General features: G+C 41.5%; 1 protein-coding gene across 39 annotated transcripts in view; it reads right to left on the bottom strand.

Annotated features, from left to right (window-relative positions):
- The window catches only part of DTNA (dystrobrevin alpha), a 358,606-nt gene that overhangs the window by 83,697 nt on the left and 249,143 nt on the right, over nucleotides 1-25,766 (bottom strand). For 25 of the 39 annotated variants that reach the window (XM_025201058.1, XM_025201066.1, XM_025201064.1 and 22 more), the window contains 5 exons: nucleotides 21,016-21,121; nucleotides 16,640-16,806; nucleotides 14,016-14,140; nucleotides 7,049-7,129; nucleotides 4,004-4,093 (listed from right to left, as the gene is read on the bottom strand). In XM_025201058.1, the coding sequence (XP_025056843.1) occupies nucleotides 4,004-4,093; nucleotides 7,049-7,129; nucleotides 14,016-14,140; nucleotides 16,640-16,806; nucleotides 21,016-21,121 (569 nt within the window). The remainder of the gene's footprint in view (nucleotides 1-4,003; nucleotides 4,094-7,048; nucleotides 7,130-14,015; nucleotides 14,141-16,639; nucleotides 16,807-21,015; nucleotides 21,122-25,766) is intronic. The other 14 variants (XM_025201072.1, XM_025201073.1, XM_025201084.1 and 11 more) reach the window with 1 other exon arrangement.

The following is a 25,766-nucleotide window of genomic DNA, read 5'->3' as shown; positions in this document are numbered from 1 at the left end:
AGCTCTACCACAGCTTCCTCCAGCTCTCTGATATGGCGGCACAGTTCATTTGTGGCCAGCTGAGTGTACTGCTGGTAAAAAGCCTGGATCTGTACCTTGCCCACATCCCACCGTAGCTTCCAGGAGGAGTAATTCAGTCTTGTGGCCTCCCAGCCCTGCCAAAAGTTGGCAAAGCAGACCCGGAAGTAAGAGTCTTGAAGCAAGCTGATGTTGAAGCACCAATAGGACGCTCGGATGCAGGTTCTCCCCAGCAGACTCAATTCATAGCAAACCAGGCTATGATCTGACAGACCTGAAGGAATGATGCGGCCACTGCATAGAAGTGGCAGGTGGTGCCTGGTGACATAAATGCGGTCGAGGCAGGCCATAGTGAGACCACCGGCACTCATCCTGGCCCAGGTGTACTGACGCACGTCAGGGTGCAGGGCTCGCCAGATATCAACAAGGCCTGCAGTCTCCAAGATGGACTGCAGTTTCCAGGCTGAGAGCAGGTGAGACTCAGGCCCCATATGGTCAAGTGGGGTGTCAGTGGTACAATTAAAGTCCCCACTGGCAAGGAGTATGTCATCATTCTCACTAACATCGCGCAAAAGGGCGGCCAAGATCTCGAAGAAAGTGACCCTCTCCTGGCTATCAGTAGGTGCATAAACATTGATGAGTAGCAGGTGGTCTTGTGCTAGGGTGATGCGGACAGTCAGCAGGCGGCCGGGGACAATCTCCAGCACGACCACTGTGTCATGCTGTAGTTGTGATGATAGGAGAGTCACAACCCCAGTGCTAAGGTTGGTGCCATGACTCAAGAACAGCTGGCCTTGCCAGGCAACGTGCTAAGCCAACTGGTTGAGCCTGCCAGAATGTGTCTCCTGGAGGAAGGTGACAGCCAGCTGCTTCTGGCGCAGGAGCTCCAGGACGGCCTCCCATTTCACCGGATCTCGACAGCCATTGATGTTAAAAGTATCAATGGTTGTGGCTGCCATGGGTGTGGGTATGGGAGAGAAAGAGTGAGGTAAGGTATAGATAGAAGAGTGAGTCCCCAAGAGCAGACCAAAAAGCAGAGACAGGTTGAAAAAGGCCTATCATGCCCTACTCTACTCCAGGGACCCCGCCAGGCCCCACTCATCTCTCACACGCTGTGCAAGCTTCTCCAGATGATAAGCCATCTGCTGAGTGCCTAGATCTTGTTGCATAAGTTTGGCCGCAGCCCTGCCAGCCTTGATAAAAACTTTAGGATCTGCGCACCATTGGGTGATGTGCCCCGCTATGTTCTTCTGTCCTTTAGTCTGTTTCAAAAAGGTCAAGAGCCCCACCATAGTTGGGACTGAGCCAAGGGGGTCTGCCAACATGGGCTGCACATTTCCAACGGATGCACGGCGAGGCTGCACCCTAGTTGGGAGCTCAGCATCTACACCCTCAATATCTAAACCCATCAACCTCCTTTGATTGTCCAGGTCAAGGTCTGGCTCTCAAAGAGCAATCCCCACATTCTTGGGGGGAGAGAGGCCATCCTTCTGTCGAGATCACTTGCGACACTCAGAAAGCTGGATCTCCATCTCACTATCCTCCTCATCTAATTCAGTAACCTGGGATGTGACCAAGAGCTCAGCAGACTCCTCTGCTGCCCCCTGGGTCAGATCTCCAGAAGACAGACATTGTGAATAGGTCTTACTGCCACCCACCTCTGGAAGCTGGGAGACAGGCGAGGGGTTAGTGACCCCCACCTTCGCCTCCCCCACCTCCAAGCTGCCGTTATCCCCGGTCAACGGGTCATTGACATGACAGCCGGAGCAGGGCCAGGCTCTCCAGCAGGCCCGCCCCACCGCCCCCACCAGCTGAGGAAGGTCTCAGCGGGAATGGGGAGTCCTGAGTGGTGCCTTTCACTTTCTTCTCTTTGTTCTTCTTTGTGGCAGGTGGCCCACCCTTCATAGAGAATGGGCCAAACTGCTTCTGGCCTACCTCCCCAGGGCCATCCACCTCAGACAAGGCCATGGTGGAGGGCAACTGGGAAGAGGCCTGAGCCCCATCATCTGACAGGGCCTTGGTGCCACAATCCCTGACCACCCCAGCGGTGGGAAGGGGAGGCAGATGCATTACCTCCTGGTGTCATCTCTGTACTGGTGGGGGCGGGCACTGTAGATGGAATGAGTGGGGGGGAGGGTTGGGGCCTAGTCCCAGCCCCTCTGGTGGACAGCACTCTCACGCCAGAGACTCCAGCACCCTCAGATGGAACAGGGGTAAAAAGAGGTTGGGAAAAGCTCCCAGCCTCACTGGGTGGGGCCTGCATCCCAGAAGTGTATGCGCCATCCATCAGCGCCGCTGTAGTCACCAATGTTCTGGCTGATCTCCCCCAAAGGCACTGGGTTGGTAGGTGGGAAGAGCTACCACACTGAAAACACGTGGTCTCCCCAAAGGAAAAACAGATCACAAACCTCCGCCCATTGAACATGAGGCTCAAGGACTGAGGCAGAGATCGTGGGCCCTCTCTGAGAAGCATGAAAACCTGCCTTCAAAAAGACAGGACATGCCTCAGTTTTGGGTTCTTACTCCCTATTGTCAGTCGGTGAAAGGGACTCGTAAGAACCCGATAGGGCTCGAGTTCCTTGCCCAGCTCCTGATTGGTCACATGTAGGGGCACATTAGAAATCACCACCCTCACTGCTGGAGTGTCTAGGGGTGCAGCAAAATAATGCGTGCCCACAGTGTCCAGGCCCTCTGTGCACAACCTGTTAACTAGGGTGGAATCACTCAGGTAAATCATTGGGACCATGTTAACACGACCTGCATAACGTATGTTACGCTGTCCCAGGAGACTAGCAAGGGCATCTACGCAGACCTCAATCCCGATGTAGGGAGGGGTGTGAACCCTCAACCATGGGTAATGGGGAGGTTCTTAGAGGCATCCTCATGCCAGGTGCTGGGTATAGGAGCAGCCATTCACTCAGGAACAGTGAGGGTAGAGAGTTCCCTCTCCTTCCTTTCTTCAGACTCACCTCTCAGTCTAACCTCTAGCCTTGTGGTTAGTGTTCTCTGATAGTTTGGGAATGTGGATTTGAACCCCCTTAGGTTGAAAACAACTTAAAACACAGACCTCCCACTTTGTGGTTGACAGCTGTAACTACACACTTGAGAAAAAAGACAACCACACCACAAGCTGTAGCAACAACTCTTTAAAAGAGGGTTCAGCAACCTGTGGTCCACAGGCCATATTCAGCAAACAAAGAGGTTCTATGAGGCTTGCAAAAGTCCAATGCAGCATGGGAAATCAGTTGCATGGAGTGGCCCCATGGTGCCCATCCTATCCTCTGTGGAGCTGTTGCTCTACTGCATCTGCACTAGCTCTCACTGCAGAGGGAATGGGGGGTTGGTAGCAAGGGAGAGGCTGCTTTGCGGTGCAGGGGGTGCAGATCTGGGACAGCATCTTGGGCCAGGTCACAAAAGGTGCCCCCCCACCTCAGAAGAGAGCTCTAGGCTTTGGATATAGCGGTGCTCACTCCATACCTCCTCACAGTCCATACTCAAGTGTCTAAGCTCTGAAGAAAGGAATGATTTCAGATACGCTCACTTCCTAGTGTTTCCCTATTGAGCTGCTGTAGGTGACTCATCATAGAGCTCATTATTTATCATCTTTCTAAGATGCCTAACTTTCCATGTGCATTGTATAGCAAGCCTAGATACCTACCTGTGGACTTTAGATTCCACTGTGGGAGCCAGATGCCTAAAATTTAATTGCTGAGATGCCAGGCTTCTTGGTACTAAATCTGCCCTCTACTACATATTGTGTTAAAGTGTAAATTGGAGTTCTTATGTAAAAATCTAAAATGAAATATTGGTGCTATGCAAAAGCAAGAGAAGTTTGTAAAGTTTAAGAGTGAAGTCAATAAAGGTCTAATTAAAGCCACAGAAATTCTCTATCTGATTCAGAACCTTCCTTTAAGAGTATCTTTAGTAATTTAGTCCATCAGCTACAGAACTACAACAATTAGTGGTTTAGTACTCTCATACTGACCGTGAATTGTTGTGAAGCTGATTTACATACAGCTTTATAAGAGAATGCTCATCAGCCACAGGACTGGCTACATTTATACCCTCAAGTAACCTGAATAATTCAAACAATGAAACCTTGTTAATATCCTATGCAAACACACACAGAAAGTGGCATGCTCAAAGTGGATTCAGTGCATTCAGTCCAATTCATGACTATTTTAGACAGAACAATTTTTTTTTTTACAAAGTAAAATGATGGGATTCAGTTTAATTAAGGCTGAAAACAAAAATAATTAAAAAACAAACTGTGACACACTTAAATATCACGGAGGTGGGGAGACAAAAAATTATAAGAGATTTAGTGTATGGTATTCTTTTACAGAACAGGGTATTATTAACTCTAAAATAACCAGAAATGACCATGGCATCATAGGAATATTTCATGATGGAAAGATGTCATATCACCCACTTACCAGGATGTCAGTCTACCTAAAGTCCTGGCCTTTTAAAATTCCTCATGTCCTACAGAGGTTTTCCATCCACCAGTTCTGATTTCCTGCAAAAAGGACACCTCTGGTGTTCAGAAGAAACAGAATTCTAAAGGGCCAGGAATGCATCTACATTGGATCCTGGTCATTAAAAATAATAGCTTGAATTTATAAAAACAACAAGAGCAATTTTTTTCATAAGTCAAATGAAACGCATTCAGTAAATATAATAGAAGATACTGTAATTAATAATTACTTATGGCTTCCTTTCTTATATTATGAAGCATATTTTTATTGAATGAGAAAAAATGAAAAAAATATTCCTACTAGTTAAGAGAGAGTGGCTGAATGCATAAAAGTAACCAAGATAATTTATGGGTAACAAAAAATTTTCAGTAACCATTTTAATTGTTAGGGTAGTAAAACATCTTTACTCGTGATTATATTATAGGCTTTGTTTCTGGTGTTAAAAGAATAACCACAAATACCCATGTTGCCACTGTTATGTTTGGTTATTTTGGGTCACTGAAACACTGACACACAAAGCAAGAACAATGCAATCAAATGCAGCCATAGGTTATACCACGCTTACTTTCTCAGTTACAACAAGGAGGTGCTTCCCCTTCTAGTTTCTTGGCTACTGACAAGTTTACTTTGATTATTATGTAATAGGTAGCAAATGTTGCACACATTATGGCTGCCTGCTCACATACCGATGTATGGAGTAGCCCACCCTGGGAGTGATATTTTTGGAGAATTCTGTCTTGTTTTCTAAAAGTTCATCAAATTTCAACACGTTTCTTTCTTTGTTGCAGACTTTAATGAAATACTGGATGGTTTAATTGGTTGAAAAGATGACTTGCCATCTTGCTAAACACTGATTTAATATGTCCTAACCTTACCAAAAGTAGCTGCAGTTTCATTCCATTTGATCATTTGTGTTTAAAATATTTTCAGTTAGGTCTAGAAATGATGCTGTGAATTCAGACTACACTGCAAAGTTCAGATCTAGAACCTCGCTCCCTTCCAGTTTAGAGGTGCTTGCTCCTAGGCATTCTTATATGAGGTCCTTCTTTATTTAATGACAAACAACACTAAGCATAAAAATATATCCTTGTATTCTACATTGTATATCATTATATAAAAATTGTTATGGCCAACTTTGATAAAGTCCAAGTAAAATTTGAATACAAGCTATACTAAGAAGGCTGTATTACAGTCAAAGTGCTTTTCTTTCTCAGACATGTAAGGTAGAATTAGGAAGGCATCAAACTCTTTTCCATTTGTGATATGACAGACATTTTAACTTGGATTCCCAGAGATGACAAATTAATGTATTAACACAGTACTCAACATAAAAAAATCCTACCCAACTTCTCTCTTAAGGTCCCCTTGACATTGGCAAATGACTTAGAATCTGTGGCCAATTTTTTAAAGTTTAAAGTTTAGGTGGCTAATCTATGGGGCTAGGGACAGAAGTTACACATAAACTGGTTTAAGTGATCTGAAACTGGTTTAAACCTGTAACAGAACAGAAGCTCCATGCACATAAACCAGTTTCAAAATGGCAGAATCTGGTTTAAGATAAACCTGGTTGAATGTAGTATCAGACTTAACTGATTTGGGTCAAACTGGTTTATGAAATTTCAGTCCCAGACCCCTTCCTGGTTCAAGTTAAAATCAGTCCCCCAGCATGCTTTCCAGTCCTTGGCTGTGCTATCTGCCCCAGAGAACAGGGCTGGCCCCACTCCTCTCTTCCCTAGCTGGAGCAGTGAGGGATGGCTGACAAGGGGATGGAAGGGGCAAGCCCAGGTGGGGATGCAGCCCAGTCTATGGCCCCCACCCCCAGCAAATCCTGGCTGGGGTTTGGGGCCAGGAAAGGGGGTTAAACACTCCTTCCTCTGCTCAAACTTACAGCTGGCTGCAACTGTGGACTACAAATCCCAGAGGCACCTGGAAGCAGGAAGAGGAAGTGATGAGAAACCCTGCAGAGTCCTGTTGCTGTAATTCTGGACTGCAAGTCCCAGAGACCTTGGGTGCAGCAGGAAGAGGAAGTGAACACAGCCAGAGAGTTGTGCTCTAGGACCCCCTTGCTTCTGGCCTGAGTCACTGCAAGCATGTGGCTGCATTTCCTGAATCAAAGGTATACATCTGTTCACTTCTGTTTCAATTTAATCTGTGCATTTTGATTAACCTGCAAAGACTGAACTGATTCAGCCTTAGGCTGCTGTTTGACTCTCTCTACCTAGCTTGGGTATTTTTGGGAACTTACACAGTGATTTTAGGGCCCCCACAAATATACTGTTAGTATTTAAGTACCCACTGAGCATGTTAATGTATAACTGAATGTCCTAGGTCATTGGTATACACTTCAAAATTGGGCTCCCCTTCTGAGTAATTGGAACTTAATCCAAAAATGTGGGATGTTCCCATGCCTTTTTCTAGTCACATTTTTCACTGAGAATTTTAAATAGATAAAAGCCTGAACAAAATCCACCCTCCCTTCCTAAGCCCAAATGACCAGAAATTTATTTTCCATTCAGATGATTTGGGTTAAAGTAAATTGGAAAATAACTCACCTTCTGTTTGCAAAAGGACTTCCTGAGGGAACAGAGTGGGAGAAGAGTGTGTCATTCATGCTGGTTACAGGTCTGGGAGGCCTATGAGAAAGCAAAATAGTTAAGCATATTCATTTTTGATTTAATAAACTAACAGCAATAGTGTTTACAAATAAAGACTAATGATTTTCCTGCTCAAGGTAAATTGCGTGTATGTCTTCTATTTTAAATAATTGCTCCAAATTGAAGTAAGAGCATGTGTGTGTGTGTGTGTGTGTGTGTGTAAAACATAGGATAAGAGGACTATGGTTGAAATGCGTCTTGGGTTTTTGTGTGTTCTGAAGTACCTTTTAAGCAATTTGCTACATGATTTTTCTAATCTGACAAAATAATGTATTGTGAAGCATCTTCCTAAAACTCCATGGTCTATACTACCATGACTGCAGTATTATATAGACATCCCTGAGCTAGCTTTAAAATACCTATAATGGTCCAGCTGCTACAGCAGGAGCTCAGGACAGCTTAACTGCTTGAGTATTTAGCCAACTTTTGAAGCAGGTTTTATATCCAGTGCTGAGCCTTCTGATACTATATCAATGTAGTATAGGCATAGCCCATAAAATACCATAGTGCAAAAATGCTGCATAGGTATAACCTTTAAACCAGCACACACTGAATAAAAATGACTGTCAACTTACAACTTACTTTTTTGTCTGAAATTGCTTATTTGCTGTTATTACTAAAATGGAAATTAGAGGAAACCTTTTCCTTTTGCTTGTTTTGGTTTATCTTGAGTATTTGAAAGCACTTGGGGTTTAGTTTCTTGTTTTCTTTGCCTGGCAAGTTCTCTATTTGTGTACGCTTCTTGTACAGAGAAAAGAAGTGATGAACATTTTGGAAATACAAAAAAAAAGTTTTTAAAATTACAAAGGTGCCTCTGGGACAAGTACAGTACTTGAAGCTACATTTAACTCAGGCTTTGTGAGAGATGCAGTTATTTTGACTTCTGCAAGAGTACAGAGAAGGATGCAACAGCCACCCTCAGAAAATAGAACTTTACTGCAATTTTCAGAACAATGCAGAAGCCCAAATTGCTGCATACAATAGTTTGAATAACCAAGGGTGGTTATACGTGTTGGTGGAAATAACATCACACCATAAATATTTTCCTCAAGATTCTGAAGGGATAATTTGGTTTCTTAAAGTGGAAATACCATAACAATTTTAAAAAAGCTTATAATGTCTTTTCAGATCATTTCATGATAAGAAGCTACATATTTTGGCCTAATGCTGTGACTGGTAACTCACATACTGAATTCTCTAGCTGGACGTTCACTCACGGATCCACAGAAACTGAGAATGCTGTGCTTATGAACAAACTGCTGTGAGTTCATAAAAGGAAGCAAAGATGTACAGTGTGGAAGTGATTTTATAGTAATTTCCCTGTTTCATGAGGGGATCACTTTTACTTATTGTGAAACAAGAGCATACCTACAGGCAGTTACCATGGAGCAGTTGGTGTGCAAGGTTATTATTCTGATAATGAACCTTCAGACCCAGAGGACTTGAATTTTTGGGAAGCACACAAAAACTTCAGTTATTTGGTGAACGCAACAGATGGCACTTTGGTTCCCAAATACCTAACAATCAACTTCTTAGACACCTAAGTGAGTTAACTAAACCTGTAGCAATTTGTGCTGACAATAGGTGGGCAGAAAAAACAATTCTCTTAAAATGAATGGAAGTTTTTAGATTGAAATCAGTGGGTGTTTTGCCACTGATTCAATGGGGGCATGATTTCACCTCTAGTTCGTATTCTTTTTAAACATTTGTTTCTCCATTTAGAAACTGGAGAATATTATTCTTCCTTGCAAGGTTGTTAGATGTATCAATTTTGCTTGACTAATACTACTGATGTTAAGAGGGCCAATTGTGCATATCAAGTTTAAAAGAAATATATCCAGTCAAATAGCATGATGAACAACCACCCTCAATGCAGCTCTTAGGCTCAAAAATATTACATCTCAAGCATCAAAATGCTCTGTCAGGTACTGCTGGATTCTATTATCTTTATTTATTTGTTTTGCAGCAGTTCCTCTGATCCTCAGTCCTGGTGTAGAGCCCCTTATATGCTGTACAAACACAGCACAAAAACTCCATTCCTACCCCACAGGGCTTAAGACCTCAACTGCTTTCATCACCAAAATGCAATTATAAATCATTCAGGGGAGACTGATAATAAAAGACTTTCTTACAAATTAAGAATAATGTAGTCTTCTTCAATTGGCAAGCTACTTATATTCTGGGAATTTTAAACTGTTGATTTATTTGGTGCCAGTGTTTCACATTAGCTACATGTTATTTTTACATTTATGGTTCATTTACTTTTTAACCTGGATGATGAAACCATTGGCCAGTATGTATATTCAAAAATTATTATACATTCTGTGTTGGACTCTGATAAACACTTTGGGATCAACAGTCAAGATATAAGTTATGTTACAAGTTCAATTTTCCTCCAAAAAACATGATGAAGGAGAATAAAGTACTCACCAAGTATCTCTTTTGCAGCCAAAATGAAATTGAAAAGAGACTATTAATTAAGATGACATTTTAAAATGTACATGCTAAAAATAGAGCTTCGAATATATGCCAAACTTAGCTCCTGGATCCTGCAAACAGGCATGTGAGAAAAGTCTATGCACATTAGGTAATAGGGCTGTTTGTAGGTCCAGAGTTACTAGTATGTGTAAATGCTTGGAAAATCAGAGCCATAATTCATGTTTAGTGATCTACTTAATTTGTAGCCAGACAAAGGAATTTCTGTGGCTTTGTCATGGCATGAAGAGTTGATTTTACAGGCATTTCCCAGTGACTCTGCCCCTCACCACTGATTCGTGGAGAGGCCCGGGGGTACGGGGGGAGAGAGGAGGGGGCGGTTGCCATCTTGGCTACTGGCTGCCCTTCATGCCACCTTGCCAGCCAGCACCCTCCCCTCCCAGGTGTACTATGAGGCAGCGAGGACCTGGATCCTACTGGGGAGCCAACATTTTATTTTTATTTTTATTAAGTTTTTTTTAAGTTGATTTAATGGACAATTTTCATGGTTTCGTGGTTTCTGTGAAATCTGCAAAAATGCAAATTAAGTAAGTCCCTACTCATGTTTTGATCAAACCTTTTGCTTTGTATGCTGTGTTTCCTTGTTAATTCTCATATCAAGAAAACTCTTGTTGACATCCATTAGGGCTTTCACAGGATGACTTTAAGGGCACTGTCCCATCTTCACCTTCCTCAAGTTCAACTTGAGCATCACAGACATGTTTAAATATAAAAAGGTGCAACAGACATGGATGACAGATCACCTGGACAATCAAGGACAAATTCTAATCTCAGATGCACAGTCTTCTAACATAGCACCTGATCAGAATGAATAGCCTCCTAGTTCATTGCTAAGCTTCTGGAGAAGGGACCCACAAATGTGGAGAAACTTAAAGTACCCAAACAACCCACCTGAAGGAAGGCAGAAAGCAGCCCAGACACTAACTGAGCATATCCTGTATGTCAGGGGTAACTAACCCATGGCAGGCATGCAGCAAGTGGCATAGGCAGCTGCTCTGTGTGGCATGGTTGCCCCAGATGCTCAGTAGAAGGAGGTGAATTAGAGGAGGCAGGGGTCTGAGCCTCTGTCTGTGTTGGGCAGAGCAGAGGCAGGATGCCACTGAAAAAGGAGGTGTCAGGTGTCAGTGAGAAGAACTAGGTTAACATTTCCCTGTCCCTGAAGCCACCACTGAACTAAGGACTTTGGATCCTCAATTACCATATAAAATGGTGGTGGATGCAGGGCCACGAAAGGGTTAATCTGATTCTTGGAGGTGACATCTCTAGAAGCAACACCCTGCACTCACTCCGCTCACCTTGGCCAGGCACTCAAAACCTTCTGCCTTCCTCCCAGAACCCCAGGTCACAAACTCTATCAGATATCCTAGGGGCGCAGGGCAGGGATCAGAGTGACACCAGGGAACAGGTGGGGTTTAACTTTTGGTATTCCTGCCAAAAAGTTGGCCACCACTGCTATATGCACTATTGCATAGCTAATATAGTATAGCACTGGGCTGTCCAGCTTCCAGATACTGTATATATACACCTATACACACATGCACGCGTGCGCGCGCGCACACACACACACACACACACACACACACACACACATATGCGCTATAGAAGATATCTACAATATAAAATGGTGGGAATATTTAAAAGTGCTCAGTGCTGACCCAATCTATTCACATTAAATTCATGGGAACAAAGTCAGACCACTGTGGCATGTTTTAGAAAATCCCACCAGGACATTTTATTAATACCACTGGTTCTCCCCATGTTTTGAGGTTTCTTTTTGGTTGGCAATCATGTTTATGGAAAACAAAAACACCCTTACAAATGCTTGCATAAACTGAACTCTCATAATCCTCAAATTCACTCTTTAATACAGGATTGTGCACATTACTAATTACTTTTTGCCTCACCCTAAATGGTCCAGTGTTGTGTACATTTGATATGTTTTGCCGTCTACTGTAGTTTTAATTGAAAATGTTGAGTGGGGCCCATAAAATTGAAAAATGATACAGCTCTTCTGCTCTGTGCACTCAAAGGTGGGAAGAGAACAATGAAAAAGAATGGTTACTACCTTTAAAAAAAACAGAGCAATAATAAGGACAAAGACCTTCTGTAAAACTGCAAGTCTTGACAAAGAGGACTCTTTTGTTGCAAGAAGTCTTCCATTAAATGTATTTGTAAAAAATCCCTTTGCCTGGCTTCTTGCCCAGAGCTGTTTCTCCTCATACCTTTTATCTTCCATCATATTTAAAAATAAAAAACACACCAGCAAGAAGATGCTCTCAGTAAATTGCTGTAGCATATCTTTCCCCTCAGTTAATTTATGTGAATTACACTGAAGATCATGCTATCTCTACAACTTGCAGGTTTTTCATTCATGTACCATTATACTCTATACAGTTATATTGCTTTCAATCTAACAATAAGGATAAACTATATCATAAAACAAAATAGATGGCCTCTTATCCTCATGCGCAATCACACTAAATTATATCTATGTATTTAAAAAGGAGACAAGGTGCTAATTTTATGGCAAAAATTTTGAAACAGATCCTATTCAATTACAGTATTTTTTCTTTCCCTTTCTTAATTTTTTTAATCCCTTTACAATTACCCTGTATTTACTGCTACTGATGCATGCTGTCTGTGATATAGATAGATGTCTCTTACTGGAGACTTGAGGAAGTGAACATAGAGAAAAATCTTTAGTTTCACTTTGAAGCTTTCTCTAATGCATGACCAGGTCCTACCTTATTAAGCTGTTATCTATCCATCCATGTGTTCAGGCTTTTATACCATGCTTATCACAATGGAATCTGAGCAAACCAATCTCTAATTTCTCTCTTCCTTAGTACAATGTGCCATCTTTATATTTTTATAAAGCAATGAATTCCTTTTAAGCAATGATCAGTTCTATGCATCTCATGAAAATTAAATATCTGTGAGAGATCTCTCACATTTTAAAAGTAGAACACCGTTGCTGCATTAGAAAAGCTCCTGTTTTGACCATGCAAAGATCATCAGTATGATTTATTTAAAAATTTTAAAGATGGCTAAGGGAGTTCCCCCATCTCACCATGCTGCAGCCACTGTGCAGCATGCTGCTTGTATTCCTCACTTTACACATTCAGTATTGACAGATGGAAATACAGAATAACAACATAAAAGAAAAAAGTCTGGTCTCCCAGTGATTCAGAGGTATACCATGCAAATAAAATTTTATGCTTGTTGCCCAAGTTGCTTTAAACAATGGCTTGATGGAGAGATTTACAAAGAAGATATTTCTTAAAAAACTATGATACTATGATAGAGACTGGAGCACCTCCATGAGAAATACTTAAAAATTCCTGCAGCCTGATGAATTATTTCACCATGTCTAATTCTTTGTCACTTTTTCCCATGTGTTGTACTATATCTGCTTTAAATGTCTCAGAAAGGATGTATTTCATGATCAAATGAGCCAGAGAGCCCAAAGCTACAGAACACCTGAATGAGAACATCTAATTCACCACTAGTATAAATGGTGGATACCCATCACTAAAGAGGTGATTTTCCCCACCCTGTGCAAGTATAAGTCTCCATCTGCTTTGAGTTCCTCCTTGACTCTTAGGGAGGAAAGCATAGTGTTGGCTACTTTATATGAATTTTTAAATTAAAAAAAATATGGACTGGGAAAGGGATGTTATTTTCACAACTTATCAAAACTTAGAGACAAATCATTGAGTAAACTGAAAAAGACCAATTAGCCAGAATCCAAAACTAGGAACAACTGCACACTGAACTATAGAGTTTTAGAGCAAAGGTGATATTGTGGTTCCATTGAACTTTGCCACTGACTTCAACAAGGCCAGGATTTCATGTGTGTCTGAAGGCCAGGATTTCACATACATTATTATTCCTTAGGTCAAAGTAGCTTCTGCCTGACTTCAGACTAAAATAGCTAGTTACCCCCTCTTTAGGTCAAGAAACTGTTGTTTTACATTTACCTCTACATTTGGAGGTTGAATAATAAATCCAGAGTGGCAAGACATGAAAAAAAAATCCAGAAGCCCTAAACCAGGAAACTATATACAATTTGAAGAATCCTTCTGTCCTCTTTGCCCACTTGGTTATATCCCAATACCTGCATCAGTTTTATCAATATTTTCCATATGATTTTTCAATAACTTCAATGCATCCTGGACAGCGAAGGTAAATTCATGTTAACAGAATGATATTATGAAGAATATCCCCTTCCTGTAAATTGATTCAAATTTATCCATCTGATTCATTGCACAAGATATGCAACAGCCATCTTCCATTTCCATCAGAGTCAAAACTACAGTATGTGTCAGCTAGAGCAAAGGTTACTTCTCTACAGCACACAGATACTTACACAATATGAGCCAGGTTTAGAGGTTTTTCAGGCTGGTCAGGGAACATTGGGTGCAAAGGTTCACGGCTGGAAGCACAGCTTAAAGACTTGCTAAGTGCATTAGTTAGCTTCTTAGCAGGTGATTTCTGGGAGGAACAAGGAAGGTAGAGGTAATCTGGACAAGTAAGGTGTAAACTGTTTCTAGATTAAAACTACAGGAAGTACAAAACAAAAGGAAGCGCCAACACTTACAGTCACATATTCTAAACTTTCCCCCTTCTCTAGAGGTCTAATTATTCAAATTTCATGGTCAATAGGAAGATTCCCTTGATCTTGAAAGGGGCTTCACATCAGGCTCCTAGGAAAAGCTGCTGCTTTTCAAGCAGTGGCATACATTTAAATGGGTCCATTGGGTTCTTTCCCTCTGTAGTATTCCCCATATGCATACATTTAGCACTAGCTTCTTTCATACTTCAGTTGTTGTTTTAAAGCCCCACTCCTTGCCTCCTTTAGAAGCAGCTGCCTCTACTATACTGTAAAATGCTGCAAGGGCAATGAAATTTCAGGCCCAGCACTGACAGAACTGCATGGACATGGAGACAAAAAGCTAAAAGAAAAAGCCCTAAAAAATTCCATTATTTCCCAAAAGATTGAGCATCACCTGTCATTGTACAAACACAAGACTTGGATACCTGGGATCCCACAAGTTTCCAGACTGCAATACAAGATAATGCTAGCTTTAAATGATTAGGACGGTCACACACCTTCAGCCCTTACAAGCATATTTATAGTAGGATGACTTCTACAGTAAAATAACTTCTCAAATATCAGTTTCACTACTGAGAGAGAAGGTCCTGTAGCTATCACACACAGCTGAGAACTAGATTCTGTTCTAGATTCTACAATAGATTTCCCATAAGCCACTTGATCTCTCTGGGACTGTTTTTCTACCAGTAAAATGGAGGATACTACTACTTCGATATCAATAAAAGATAGAAGCTTGATTTGCTAGAGTTTTTAAAGTGCTTCGACATGTATGGCAGTATAAAATGTAAAAAGTTCTTACTGTAACCAGGATATTAAGAAGTATTTTTATTATCAGAATTCCAGCTTACATATTACAATGAATGTGAACAATTTAGAACTCTCATTCTACTTTGTTACAGAAGGAACATGACTCTGAATGTAGTCATGTTGAGTTTTATTTCAAACACATAAATAAGTCCACATCTCCAATCTCTTGAAGCAGCTCAATGTTGTGTGTGCACATGCTTTTAAACTTTCAAAACCTAACTTTTAAAAAGCAGACCAAGTATAAAAAATGTTCACAAAACATAAGTGAAATAGATATGATCTTTGAAAGAACACTAGCAAACACAGTGTCAAGGCAACTTGAGACCTGTATTTAAATACTGTATTAACATCTGCAGTGAAAACATTTGGGTAGTAGCAGAAAATGGCCATATATGCCGGTGGAACTTTTTGCTGCATCTACCAAGGATTCTGAAGCACTTTCACATGAAGTCACCTAATTCCCTGATTTGCCTAATTGTACAACCCTTGCTGCAGCAAGAGAAGATGTTACTTCACAAATGTGTGATTAAAGGATGAGGACAAGAGCTGCATGGCAGACAGTCCTAATCAAAGTCTAAACAAAAGGCAAACCATATCCACTCACTGTAAGAGCCCAGAGGACATCTGTAGACCCAGACTTACTCTGAGGCAGTGCAGAGCCATGCGACTGGCATACTAATCAAATAGTGCACCTTGTCTTTAACCCTTGGCTGTTCTATGCACCATTAGCATCAGGCAGGCAGATTATTTCAAGCATCAGAGTTTTAACTATTTGAAATGTGTTTGGCAACTTTGCCTACAAATACACATGTGTATATATAGTTTGCATCCTTCCTACATAAAAGACCAGCTAGTTCCCTGTACATCTGTACTGGAAACTTACTTCTTCTCTTGGGCTGTGATGAGCCCAGATTTGATGACCTCTGGGAGAAGGGGCTAGACTTGGCTATTTGCTGAAGCATTTATGCCAGCTGGGTATGAATGACATTTTATTTTTTAACAATGTCAAGGTGGGTGGGTGCTTATTTCTATTGCTTCATTTATTATGACTCTAATGATGTTAACTGTTTGAAAGCTATTGTGATGGGACTATGATAAATATACATTACACACATACAGTTCAATCACTTGCTAAAACATATTTCACAAAGAGTTGAATGATGCTTTCATATTCCCCGTAATTTCATTAACACATATCCATTAACATATCAAAAGGAGCAAGCAGGAGAAAAGCTAACAGTTATTTTTCTATGGGTCCCACAGAAATGAAGCACTTACTGTGAAAATAGCACTCTATTCCAAGACCCTGCTGCAGCTGTCTTGACATCCAGCACAGTGTTAAACTGCTCAAATCCAGACTAAAAAAAAATGTCTCACCTCCAAATATAATGGTGAACAGGGACCACAATAGTGATGTCTCTATTACAGAGCTGGTTATCTATATTGGCAACAGAGGTTTTATATTTTGCAAAATAAAGCAACTGAGTCAGCCAGTTCCAACTGCATCCTCAGGATTCTCTCTGACTGCTGGAGTTCAAATAGTCTGCAGCAATACATGAACCTTCCCTTACCCATGACGTGTACTCTTTCATTTGGTGCTGGTTGCTATGGGAACCACTGGCATGCCCTCTCCAGAAGCAGTCCTGACAGAGCTGGTAATTGTGACAGTGTTGGCACCGATACCGAAATCCCATCATGCTCTCACTGTGGCAGTAGGAACACTCAACAGGGTGGAAGACTATAGGAGAGACAAATTTAAAAACAAAACAATCAAAATAATAAGAACCAAATTAAGACTGAAGTCCCTAAAAGGGAGCGAATCCTTTCTTTGCTTGGAGTAGCGTTCAATACCAAACGCCATTCACAGTCATTGGCTGCTGAAGATTGACACTGGAAAACTTCACAAATCTTTAATGCATCTCTCCCAGGAGAAAAACTACATTTTTTACTTTCCAACATCAATTCCTTATCACTTCTGAAGACTCAAAAGTGTGTTTAACAGAAATGAAATGCACTGCAGAGGAAACAGAAGGCATTTGTACACATTTGCACTGCAGCGCCAGGCGCTTTTAAAAGCACCCAGTGGTGTGGCGCATGCATTTGTATAAACGGTGAAATGTGAGTCAGTGCTGAGAAAATGGCAGTGGTGCACTAATGAACTAAAACACATGGAAAGTTCAAAAGTGCACCGCTGCCATTTTCTGCATGCTGATGCGCATTTTGCCACTTATACAACTGCATGCGACACAGTGCAGTGTGCGTCGGCTTGCATGTGGAGCAAACTCAATTAATGGAGTCTGCTCTGACCCGGCACATCGCAGCACGAAAATGTGTGTGTAAAAATGCCCATAAATTAGTAGGAAATCCACTTCATTCTTCTCTGTTACTCTGGGAAGGTGTAGGTTTTAATGTTATCTTTAGGAACTGGGCCACTAGTCAGATTTTCAAATTCAGGTGACCACAAGTAAAGTGCCTACATATGTGTGAACATTTTTACTTATTCAGCTGGATACCAATTTTAATCCTGTAATGCTAACACGGACAACTAACAGAAGTTAGGTACCTAGATAGGTATTTAAGCAACCAACATTTGGGACCCATATTAAAAATCTGGTCCTAAGAGAGGACTCTACTTCATCCAGCATTTTAATCAAAGACGCATAAAAGAAGGATTCTCTTCACCAAGAACACACACCTAGTATAATTTGTGGCATTTTCACTACCCATGGGTCTCTCAACTGCAATCCCAGAGCCTCTGCCTACCTTTCTCTGCAGTGATACATATTGTATTTACCCTGCACCCCCTGCAAATACAGACCTGGGAGGGAAGACATGAAAGGAATTCAACTGGCAACTCTTACCCTCTGCTAATAGACAACCCTCTGCACATCAGCTCTCATCATTCCTGACTAAAACTGAGACTCTCCCACTTGTTTTCAGGCATGTTTTCTCCTTGTGGCAGCAGACATGCTATTAGCCCAAGAATTCTTTTGAGAGAGGGAAAATAAACAGTTCTCCTGCTTAACCAGAGAAAAATTGAATGGGAAAATTATTTTCTCTAAAAATGTGTCCATTTCAATCAGAAACTTAAGTATAAAGGCCTAAAATGGTTCTTCAGTTTTTACACTATTCTTTCTTTATAGATCTAGAAGACTTAACAAAACAAAACAATTATCACTGTTGTTTGCAGATGAGAAACTCACCTTAATAACAGGTGAGTTATTAAGGACATACTACTTTGAGTAGGTACAGTTTGCTAAGCAAGACTGTTTCTCTTTTTTCTGTTAAAATTCAAAGTGCTGTCCTCATGCTCAGCACAAGCAGACTAGTTTTGTGTAAGGGAACTATGTTGGAAGTTTCCACAGTTACATGGGAAACTACACAGGGCTTGTGGGAAGGCTGTTGTTATCCACTGACCAGATGACAGCTAGAGTCTTTTTGTGGGTGCCAGAACCGTCTCAATGTAGCAGCAGAATTTATATTCTGCTATGGACTCAATGCCCATGTCCAGACACTCCATATCGACCAGGAGAATCATTGCTTTCCTGGTAGAAACCATGAATGTACAGATATTCCAGCCTTTTCTCCTGAGAAAGAATGGCTGTTCTGGGGGAAAAATAACCTGAATCCAACCAAGTAGAAGCTGCTCCTGGGAGAGATGCTCTGGGAAAATGAATGTCCGTACACTGTCCCGTGGCTTAATTCTTCCTGAGGACCAGGAGGGGTGAAGATATGGGGGGGAATACCTCCTGTGCCTTCTAGAGATGGGGGTAACCCCCCTTCCTATAGACCAGGAGGGGAAGGAAGGGGAGGGGAAGAGAGCATCTGCCACTTACTCCCTGCTGGTTCCTCACACACTAGAGTCCCTGGTGTGAGCATGGCAGGAGGCTTTGTTCTGCTACTTGGCTCCCAGGCACCAAGAGTCAAAATGAGGGAGCAGCATTGTAAGTCCCCTACCTGCTTCTCACACTGGAGTCCCCAGTGTGAGAAGCAAGCAGGGGGCCTTGCCCTGCTGTTTCAGTAACCCCCTCAGAATGGGAGGGACTGGAATGACTCACACATCCCCAGTTCAACATCGTTTCAGTCCTGAGAAGGCATGAGGAGCGTGGGAGAAGGGGCCGTTGCAGACTAAACACCTGTATTGCTCCCTTTCCTGGGATAATTTCTTGCAGTGAAAATTTTCCACCGCTAGAAATTAATGTTTGTACATAGCCTGTATGTGAGAAACAAACCCTGAAGACATGCATATTTGATTTGGCAGTGGCTATAAGCTTACCTCTTCCAAAAGGCTCAAAATGAAATTGGGACCTTAATGGAGAAATAACTGGTTAGAGTTGTGTGGCTTGACATGCAAGTGTTAGGGTGAAAATATTTGGATCTTAGGGAGCACTGGATTTGGATCTTGGGGAGCATTTTGAATAAAGCTGTTGTGAGCAATGTGTGCTAGCGTTTGCTCCCTGCTTGCTCCCTGAGCAACTGGATCCATGGGCAATTGGATTGTCATCTCCCTAGTCATTGGGCGCCGCATGGAGTTGGGGTCTAACACAAAGGATCAAATTACATCAGAGCTGTCAAACTTATCTGACCCTGTGGGCTGGATGAGGGGAATGGGGCTGGTACACAGGCTGGATCAGGCCCATGGACCCCTGCCCACATGCCTGATCCAGTGCATGTGGCACCACCTGGGCCAGTCTGAAATGCTGGCATAAGTAAGTAGGTGCTGCAGCTCAAGACCCAGCTCCAGTGATGGTGAGCAATGGACTAGATGAACATAATAGCTCCTACTGCAGAGAAAGCAGAGTGCTTCAGCATCTGGTTAGGGACAAGCATCCTAAATTTAAATTCTCATCTTTTGTAAAAGGAACTTACTTATTTCTGTTTCCTAAATATATTGTTTTACAGGTTAATAGCCACCTCCTCCTAATGACTGCTTGATAATTTATGGTCATTAGTTCATGAACTGAACTGGACTATCTTGCCAGATAAATTCTAGTGGGAAGGAACTGCCTACCCATTACTTCTCTAAGGCTGTGATCTCATAGCTAATAAAAGTTTCAGGCTTTTAGCTCTCTGGTTATCCAGGGTTTAGAAAAAAGAAGATATATTCAGGGCAACCCCTAGGGCAGGGGTAGGCAATGTTTTTGACTGGAGTGCTGAAAAAACTGCAGTGTCTACCTTGTAAGGTAGAAAAAAAAATTGAGGCGGGGAAGGAGGGTATATGGCAGGATGCACTGCATATTAATATAGTTAATAATCATAAATGTTGCTTTTTAAAAAAAATAAATACCAGGTTTTCTAAAAATTCAAAACCTGGTGACAATAAATAATACTTCATATACTACCCATGTTGTTGTGTATTTTTTGTTAAGCATGTTGTGATGAGCGAGAGAACAAAAGACCAAGAGAGAAAGAAGAGAAAAAGAGGAGAGAGAAAGAGGGAAAAGAGACAGGAAAAAGAGAAAAAAAGAAAGAAAAGGAGAGAAGAGAGAAAAAGGGGAAAGAAAAGAAGAGAAAGGAGAGAAAAAAGGAGAGATGAGAAAAAGGAGAGCGAAGAGAGAAAAAAGCAAAGGAGAGAAAGACAGTAGAAAAAAGAATGGGAAGAAAAAAGAAACAGGAGAGAAAAAGAAAAGAAGAGGGGAGAGAAAGAGAAGAGAGAAAAACAGGAAAAGAAAGAAAAGAGAGAAAAAAGAAAGAGAAAAAGAATAGAGAAAAAGGAGAAAGAAGGAGAGAAAAAAGAAAAAGCAGAGAGAGAAGAAAGAAGAAAAAAGAGAAAAAGAGAAAAGGACGAGAGAAAAAGAAGAAAGAGAAAGAAAGAGAAGAGAGAAAATGATGACAGTACTGCATCTCCTGTAATGCTATTCATAAAGTAAGATCATCACACACAACTTTGATGTTCCCACTGCAACTGTTATTGTGTAATGAAACGTGGTCAGCTGCCATTACTTACCATTTTCAACATTTGCCAGCCGATGCAGAAGTGGTAACCACACCAGGCACTGAGGTGGAGGATCAGACATGAGAGTGTCCAAGAAAGCGTTTAACGTGACTTTCTTCTGCTCAAACAAACAAGCAAGAGGAAAAAATAGCAACCAGTGATATCAGAATGACTTTCTCTTGTCTTTATTGACACAGAAGTGTTAAGGAATAAAGAGGTTAAACCTTGAATTATAAACTTTTACTCTGAAGATAAAAAGTGACATGGACAAAGGTTTTACAAACAAAAGACAAAGTTTTTAGTGGTTTCGATGTCAATTGGTTCTTGTCATCATGTATTTCTCTGCTGTTATCAGGTCCTTGCTCACTTTAGGAAAGTCGATCCCCCAAAGACTCTTTCTGAATATACCAATTTCCTCATCTGTTCATATTATTACATACCTTGAGTCCTACATAATACACAAAAGCCACTACCTATCATAGAGTGATTGACACTAAGAATTTCACTACTGACATTTTTAGAAAAAAAAATTTTGAAATAATTTTTAAATAATTTTTTAAAATGGGACTTAGGAATCTTTGTTTTTTAGGTGATTTTGAATTTTTTTCTTAAAATCTTAAATTTTATTGGGAGGGGGAAGGGTGGGGTGGAGTTTGAGACTCAAATGTAAATTCCTGTCAGAGATCTGCCTACTATAAAGACTAATTCCTTCCCTTGTATAATGGTAGACAACTGGCAGCCCCTCAGAAATTAAGAACAAATTCCTTCCCATGAAAAAAATAACAGGAATTAAATGTTAACTCCTGTCGGAAACAGTTATAGATAAAATGAGTAGTACTATATTTGTATAGGATACCATATTTCAATTAAAGTTCTTCTCATACATTGTTAGCCAACTGCACAAGGATTGCTTTTCACTGAATCATGGAATGAATAGTCAAGTTGGAATGGATTTCAGGAAGCTATATAGTCCACTCCGCTCCTTAAGGCAGACTGACACCCGGACTAGTGTCAGTCAAGTGTTTGTCTAATCTACTTTAAAAAATTTTCAAGGATGGAAATTCCAAAACCTCTCTGGATAGCCTGTTCTAATATTTAACCACCCTCATAGTCAGAAAACTGTTCCTAACCTCCAACATCAGTTTTCCTTGTTGCAATTTAAGACCATTGTTCCTCTCCTTCTACCTCCACCCACAGAAAATAATGCGTCTCCAACCTCCATATAACTTCACTTCAGGTATTTGAAGACTGTTATCAACCCACACTTGAGTCTTCTCTAAATGAAATAATCCCAGTTCTGCCCATCTTCAGAATTCATGTTTTCCAGGCCTCTAATATTTTTTGTTATTGTGCTGGAGTCTTTCCAATTTGTCCACATCTTCCTTGAAGTGTGGGGCCCAAAACTTGACAGTCCTCTAGAAGAGACCTCACCAATGCCAAATAGAGCAGAATAATCACTTCCCTTTTGCTTGCACGTGACACTTGTATTAATGCAGAACACCAGCATTGCTGGCTATTTGTGCAAAAAGAGCATGATTGGCGTATGGTCCACTGTGACCCTTAGGTCCTTTTCTGTAGTACTGCAACCAAGACAATCCTTTCTCAATCCGTATTTATACACACAATTGTTCTGTCCCAGGTTGAGGACTTCACAGTTATTGTTGAATTTCATTTGATTGATTTCTCCAGTTTATCCAGGTCATTCTGAATCCTAGCTCTGCCCTTTACAGTGTCTGTGACTCCACCCAAATTGGTGCCAGGCAGAAATTGGCTAAGTGTGCACTCAATCCCATCCTTCTCATTTTATCTACTAAGGAAGTGCAGCCTCCTCTAAAAGGAAAATGACAGCTGCTCAACAGTGCACAGTACCACTGTGGTATTGTGGACTGTCTTTTTATGGGCTTTCCTTCCTTCCTTCTCATGCCCTCGTACCAAGGTATTTAGCAGAATTCACAGATCCTTCGGAATCTGGCAGGGTCACATCATGAGCACTACTGCTACGGCCTCAAACTTGCAACCTCTGGGCTGTCAACCATGTGCCTTAGCACCCAAGGCACCCCAGCCCTTTTTATGGACTGAGCTTCCCAGATGCAATCTGGGGAGGGTAGCGAGGTGGGGAAGGAAGCTGTGAAGGTCTTGGTGTTCCTAAGCAAAGCCAGTTGGAACCAGACACAGACAGTAATTACAGTGCCTCAGAGCAGCCTTGCTGCTCAGGTATAGGTGCTGGAGCAGAAAACAAGCTTTAGTTAAAGCATCCCCACTGCCATTTTTAAGCACAAGGATGCTTATACATGAGATGCTCTGGGTGCTGTAGTTAGAGTGGCGCTTGGAGCTGCTCTAATTAAAGCATCCCCTGCCACTCCTGGAGCACGAGTATAAATTCCTTACATCTACATGGCCAGGGGCAGATCTAGAAGGCATGTAGTGGCCTGGTCACCCCACACTTTGGATGTTTCTCATGTGACACAGGCATGGCTGTGGCTGGAGCCCCTGCTTTTGCATGGCTCCAGAGCGAGGGGGTGGAGCCCCCCCGCCACTGCTTGCTCATTCTGTCTTTCCTCTCCCTGCTGTTGAATATTTCAGGGAGGAGGCAGGGAAAGGGTGAATCTCAGCAGCATTCACCCTCTGGGCTCTGGAGCCATGTGAAAGCATGGGTTCTGGCCAGCCCCTACCCCAATCAACTGGTAAGCGCAGAAGTCACTGCTCATGTGGAGCTCCAGCAGGAGTCTGTGCAGTCCAGGCAGTAAGCTCAGAGTTACCATGCATGTGCAGCACAGCCAAAGTGGAGAGGCTGTATCACCCTTACCCTGGATCTGCTAGTATACATAGCAGAATGCAGTGCTGTGGAGAGGTTTCCTGAGCTAGCTATAAACATATTAGTGCCACACACATCTGTGTTAGCTCTGTGTACACTATCTCCATAATTGGAAACAGTACAGCTACATGAGTGCAGCACCTCATCCAGGCTACTAAGCTCTGTTTCTCAGCACAGCCAAAGAGCCCAGCTGAAGTGTTTGGCTAACAGATTTATTCTGCTTCCGGTCCTGGGATTATTAACCCAGACACCACATTGTGCTAATGAAGCTCTGGTACTTCAGCTGCTGGAGTTAGCACATGCTGAGCTATAATTTCAGCTATCTCTGCTCCATGCTGCCTTGGACGTATCCAAAGTAAAGTAGGGCTCTTGAAAGAATGGAGACACTGAGTGATCACTGAACACGGTTCAGAACTGTAAGTAATAAGGGATGTTGTGAAATTGCAGATGAAATGGATGCAGAATGAAAGTACTAGCTTTTTTTGGAAAGAAGGTCCTGGAAGTTTTAGTGAACAGAATGTCAGATGGAAAGACAAACTGACAAGGCTGAAAGACATTGAAAAATAAGACTTCCAGCATTAGAGCTTACCCTAAAAAATACCACCCCTCCAAAGAAAAAATCCCACACACACACTTGGTTTTTAAAGTCTAAATGTATAATAATTTAAAATTTAATAGGAAATGGAAGAGATGCATCAGTACCAGAAATTAGCCTGTGCTAATGAACATGTTAAAAGGACAGTTACCATCTGCCTGCCATCTACACGACCTTCTTCTCATCTGAGAATGAAAAATAGCTTCCCTAATAAAGGAAAATTCCATGTTGCTAAGTACCAGCTCACAAAGTAACAGGTTCCCTTATGGAGTTTTTCTGTGGATGCCTGCCATTGGCATTGCTGACCAGTGCCATCAGCAAATCTCACTATTATCAGTGGCACAGCTAAAAATGGGAGAAAGGTAGCAAGAAAACTAGTGAATGAAAGATAATCCGATTTCCCATAGCACAAATAATCAAGGAGCCTAAAAAGTTCCCCCTGTTCCTGGGGAGAGAGATATTAGCTGTATGCACAGCAGTGTTCTAAACAAGCAAATAGATGCAGAGGCAAGCACACCTTTTTCACAATAACATTCATTTTCGAATGGAGCTATACATTAAAACTTCATTCACACCAAATAAAGCAAGTTCAGCCTCCTTGATAGTTTTATAGCTGCAGTCTTGCAGTGGTCACTAATTTTATGGATTAAAGAAACCAATGTCCCTTAAAAGGACACTGGCAGAGTAATTTCAATATATTTTAAAAGTCATTTTTCCTTCTGCAGTTTTTAACAACTGTTTGGAACCTTGAAACTGAGAGCTATTTTCTAAATATTTGCTATCTAAAAATGAAGGCCATGAGTGTGCAACAACAATTAGCTAAGTGACAGTACAGTAGATTTAGCGACCATCTTTTTAGGTCCACAATTTATTTATTTTTTTTAAATAGGAAGTTCTTTCTCCTATTGCAACACCACTTTCTGATGGGAGGTCAAATATCACATCATGTCAATTCTATCTCTCATGGAAAGAGGTGATGCAAAAATTTCTTTTGTAAGCCCCATGCCCTGAAGAAGGAAAGTTCAAATCAATTACTCCCAAGATTTCTGTTCTGCAAATTCCGAGAGAAGGGAAAGTTGTAGCTGTTATTTTAGATGGCCATTCCCTTTGGGAGTAGCTCACAGGCATGGGGAAAATGTAGATTATTTAAATAAATTAACGTAATGAGATGTGATCAAGTATGTCCAGTATTTTAGGGGAAACTGGCTTGAAATGTGAACTGGGAGGGGTTCAATAGTGTGAGCAGAGAAAAAATATTTTCCTATAATTTTTAAAATCTGTGCAATAGAGATCTGAAAGGCTTCCAATACGTGCACAGGATCCACATCAAAAGTGAACAAAAGGAGATAACTT

This window comes from Alligator sinensis, unplaced genomic scaffold (genome assembly GCF_000455745.1).
Source record: "Alligator sinensis unplaced genomic scaffold, ASM45574v1 scaffold615_1, whole genome shotgun sequence".
In the NCBI taxonomy this organism is placed as follows: Eukaryota; Metazoa; Chordata; order Crocodylia; family Alligatoridae; genus Alligator; species Alligator sinensis.
The sequence above is the reverse complement of the archived record's forward strand: the minus strand, read 5'-3'. Positions and strand labels throughout refer to the sequence as shown.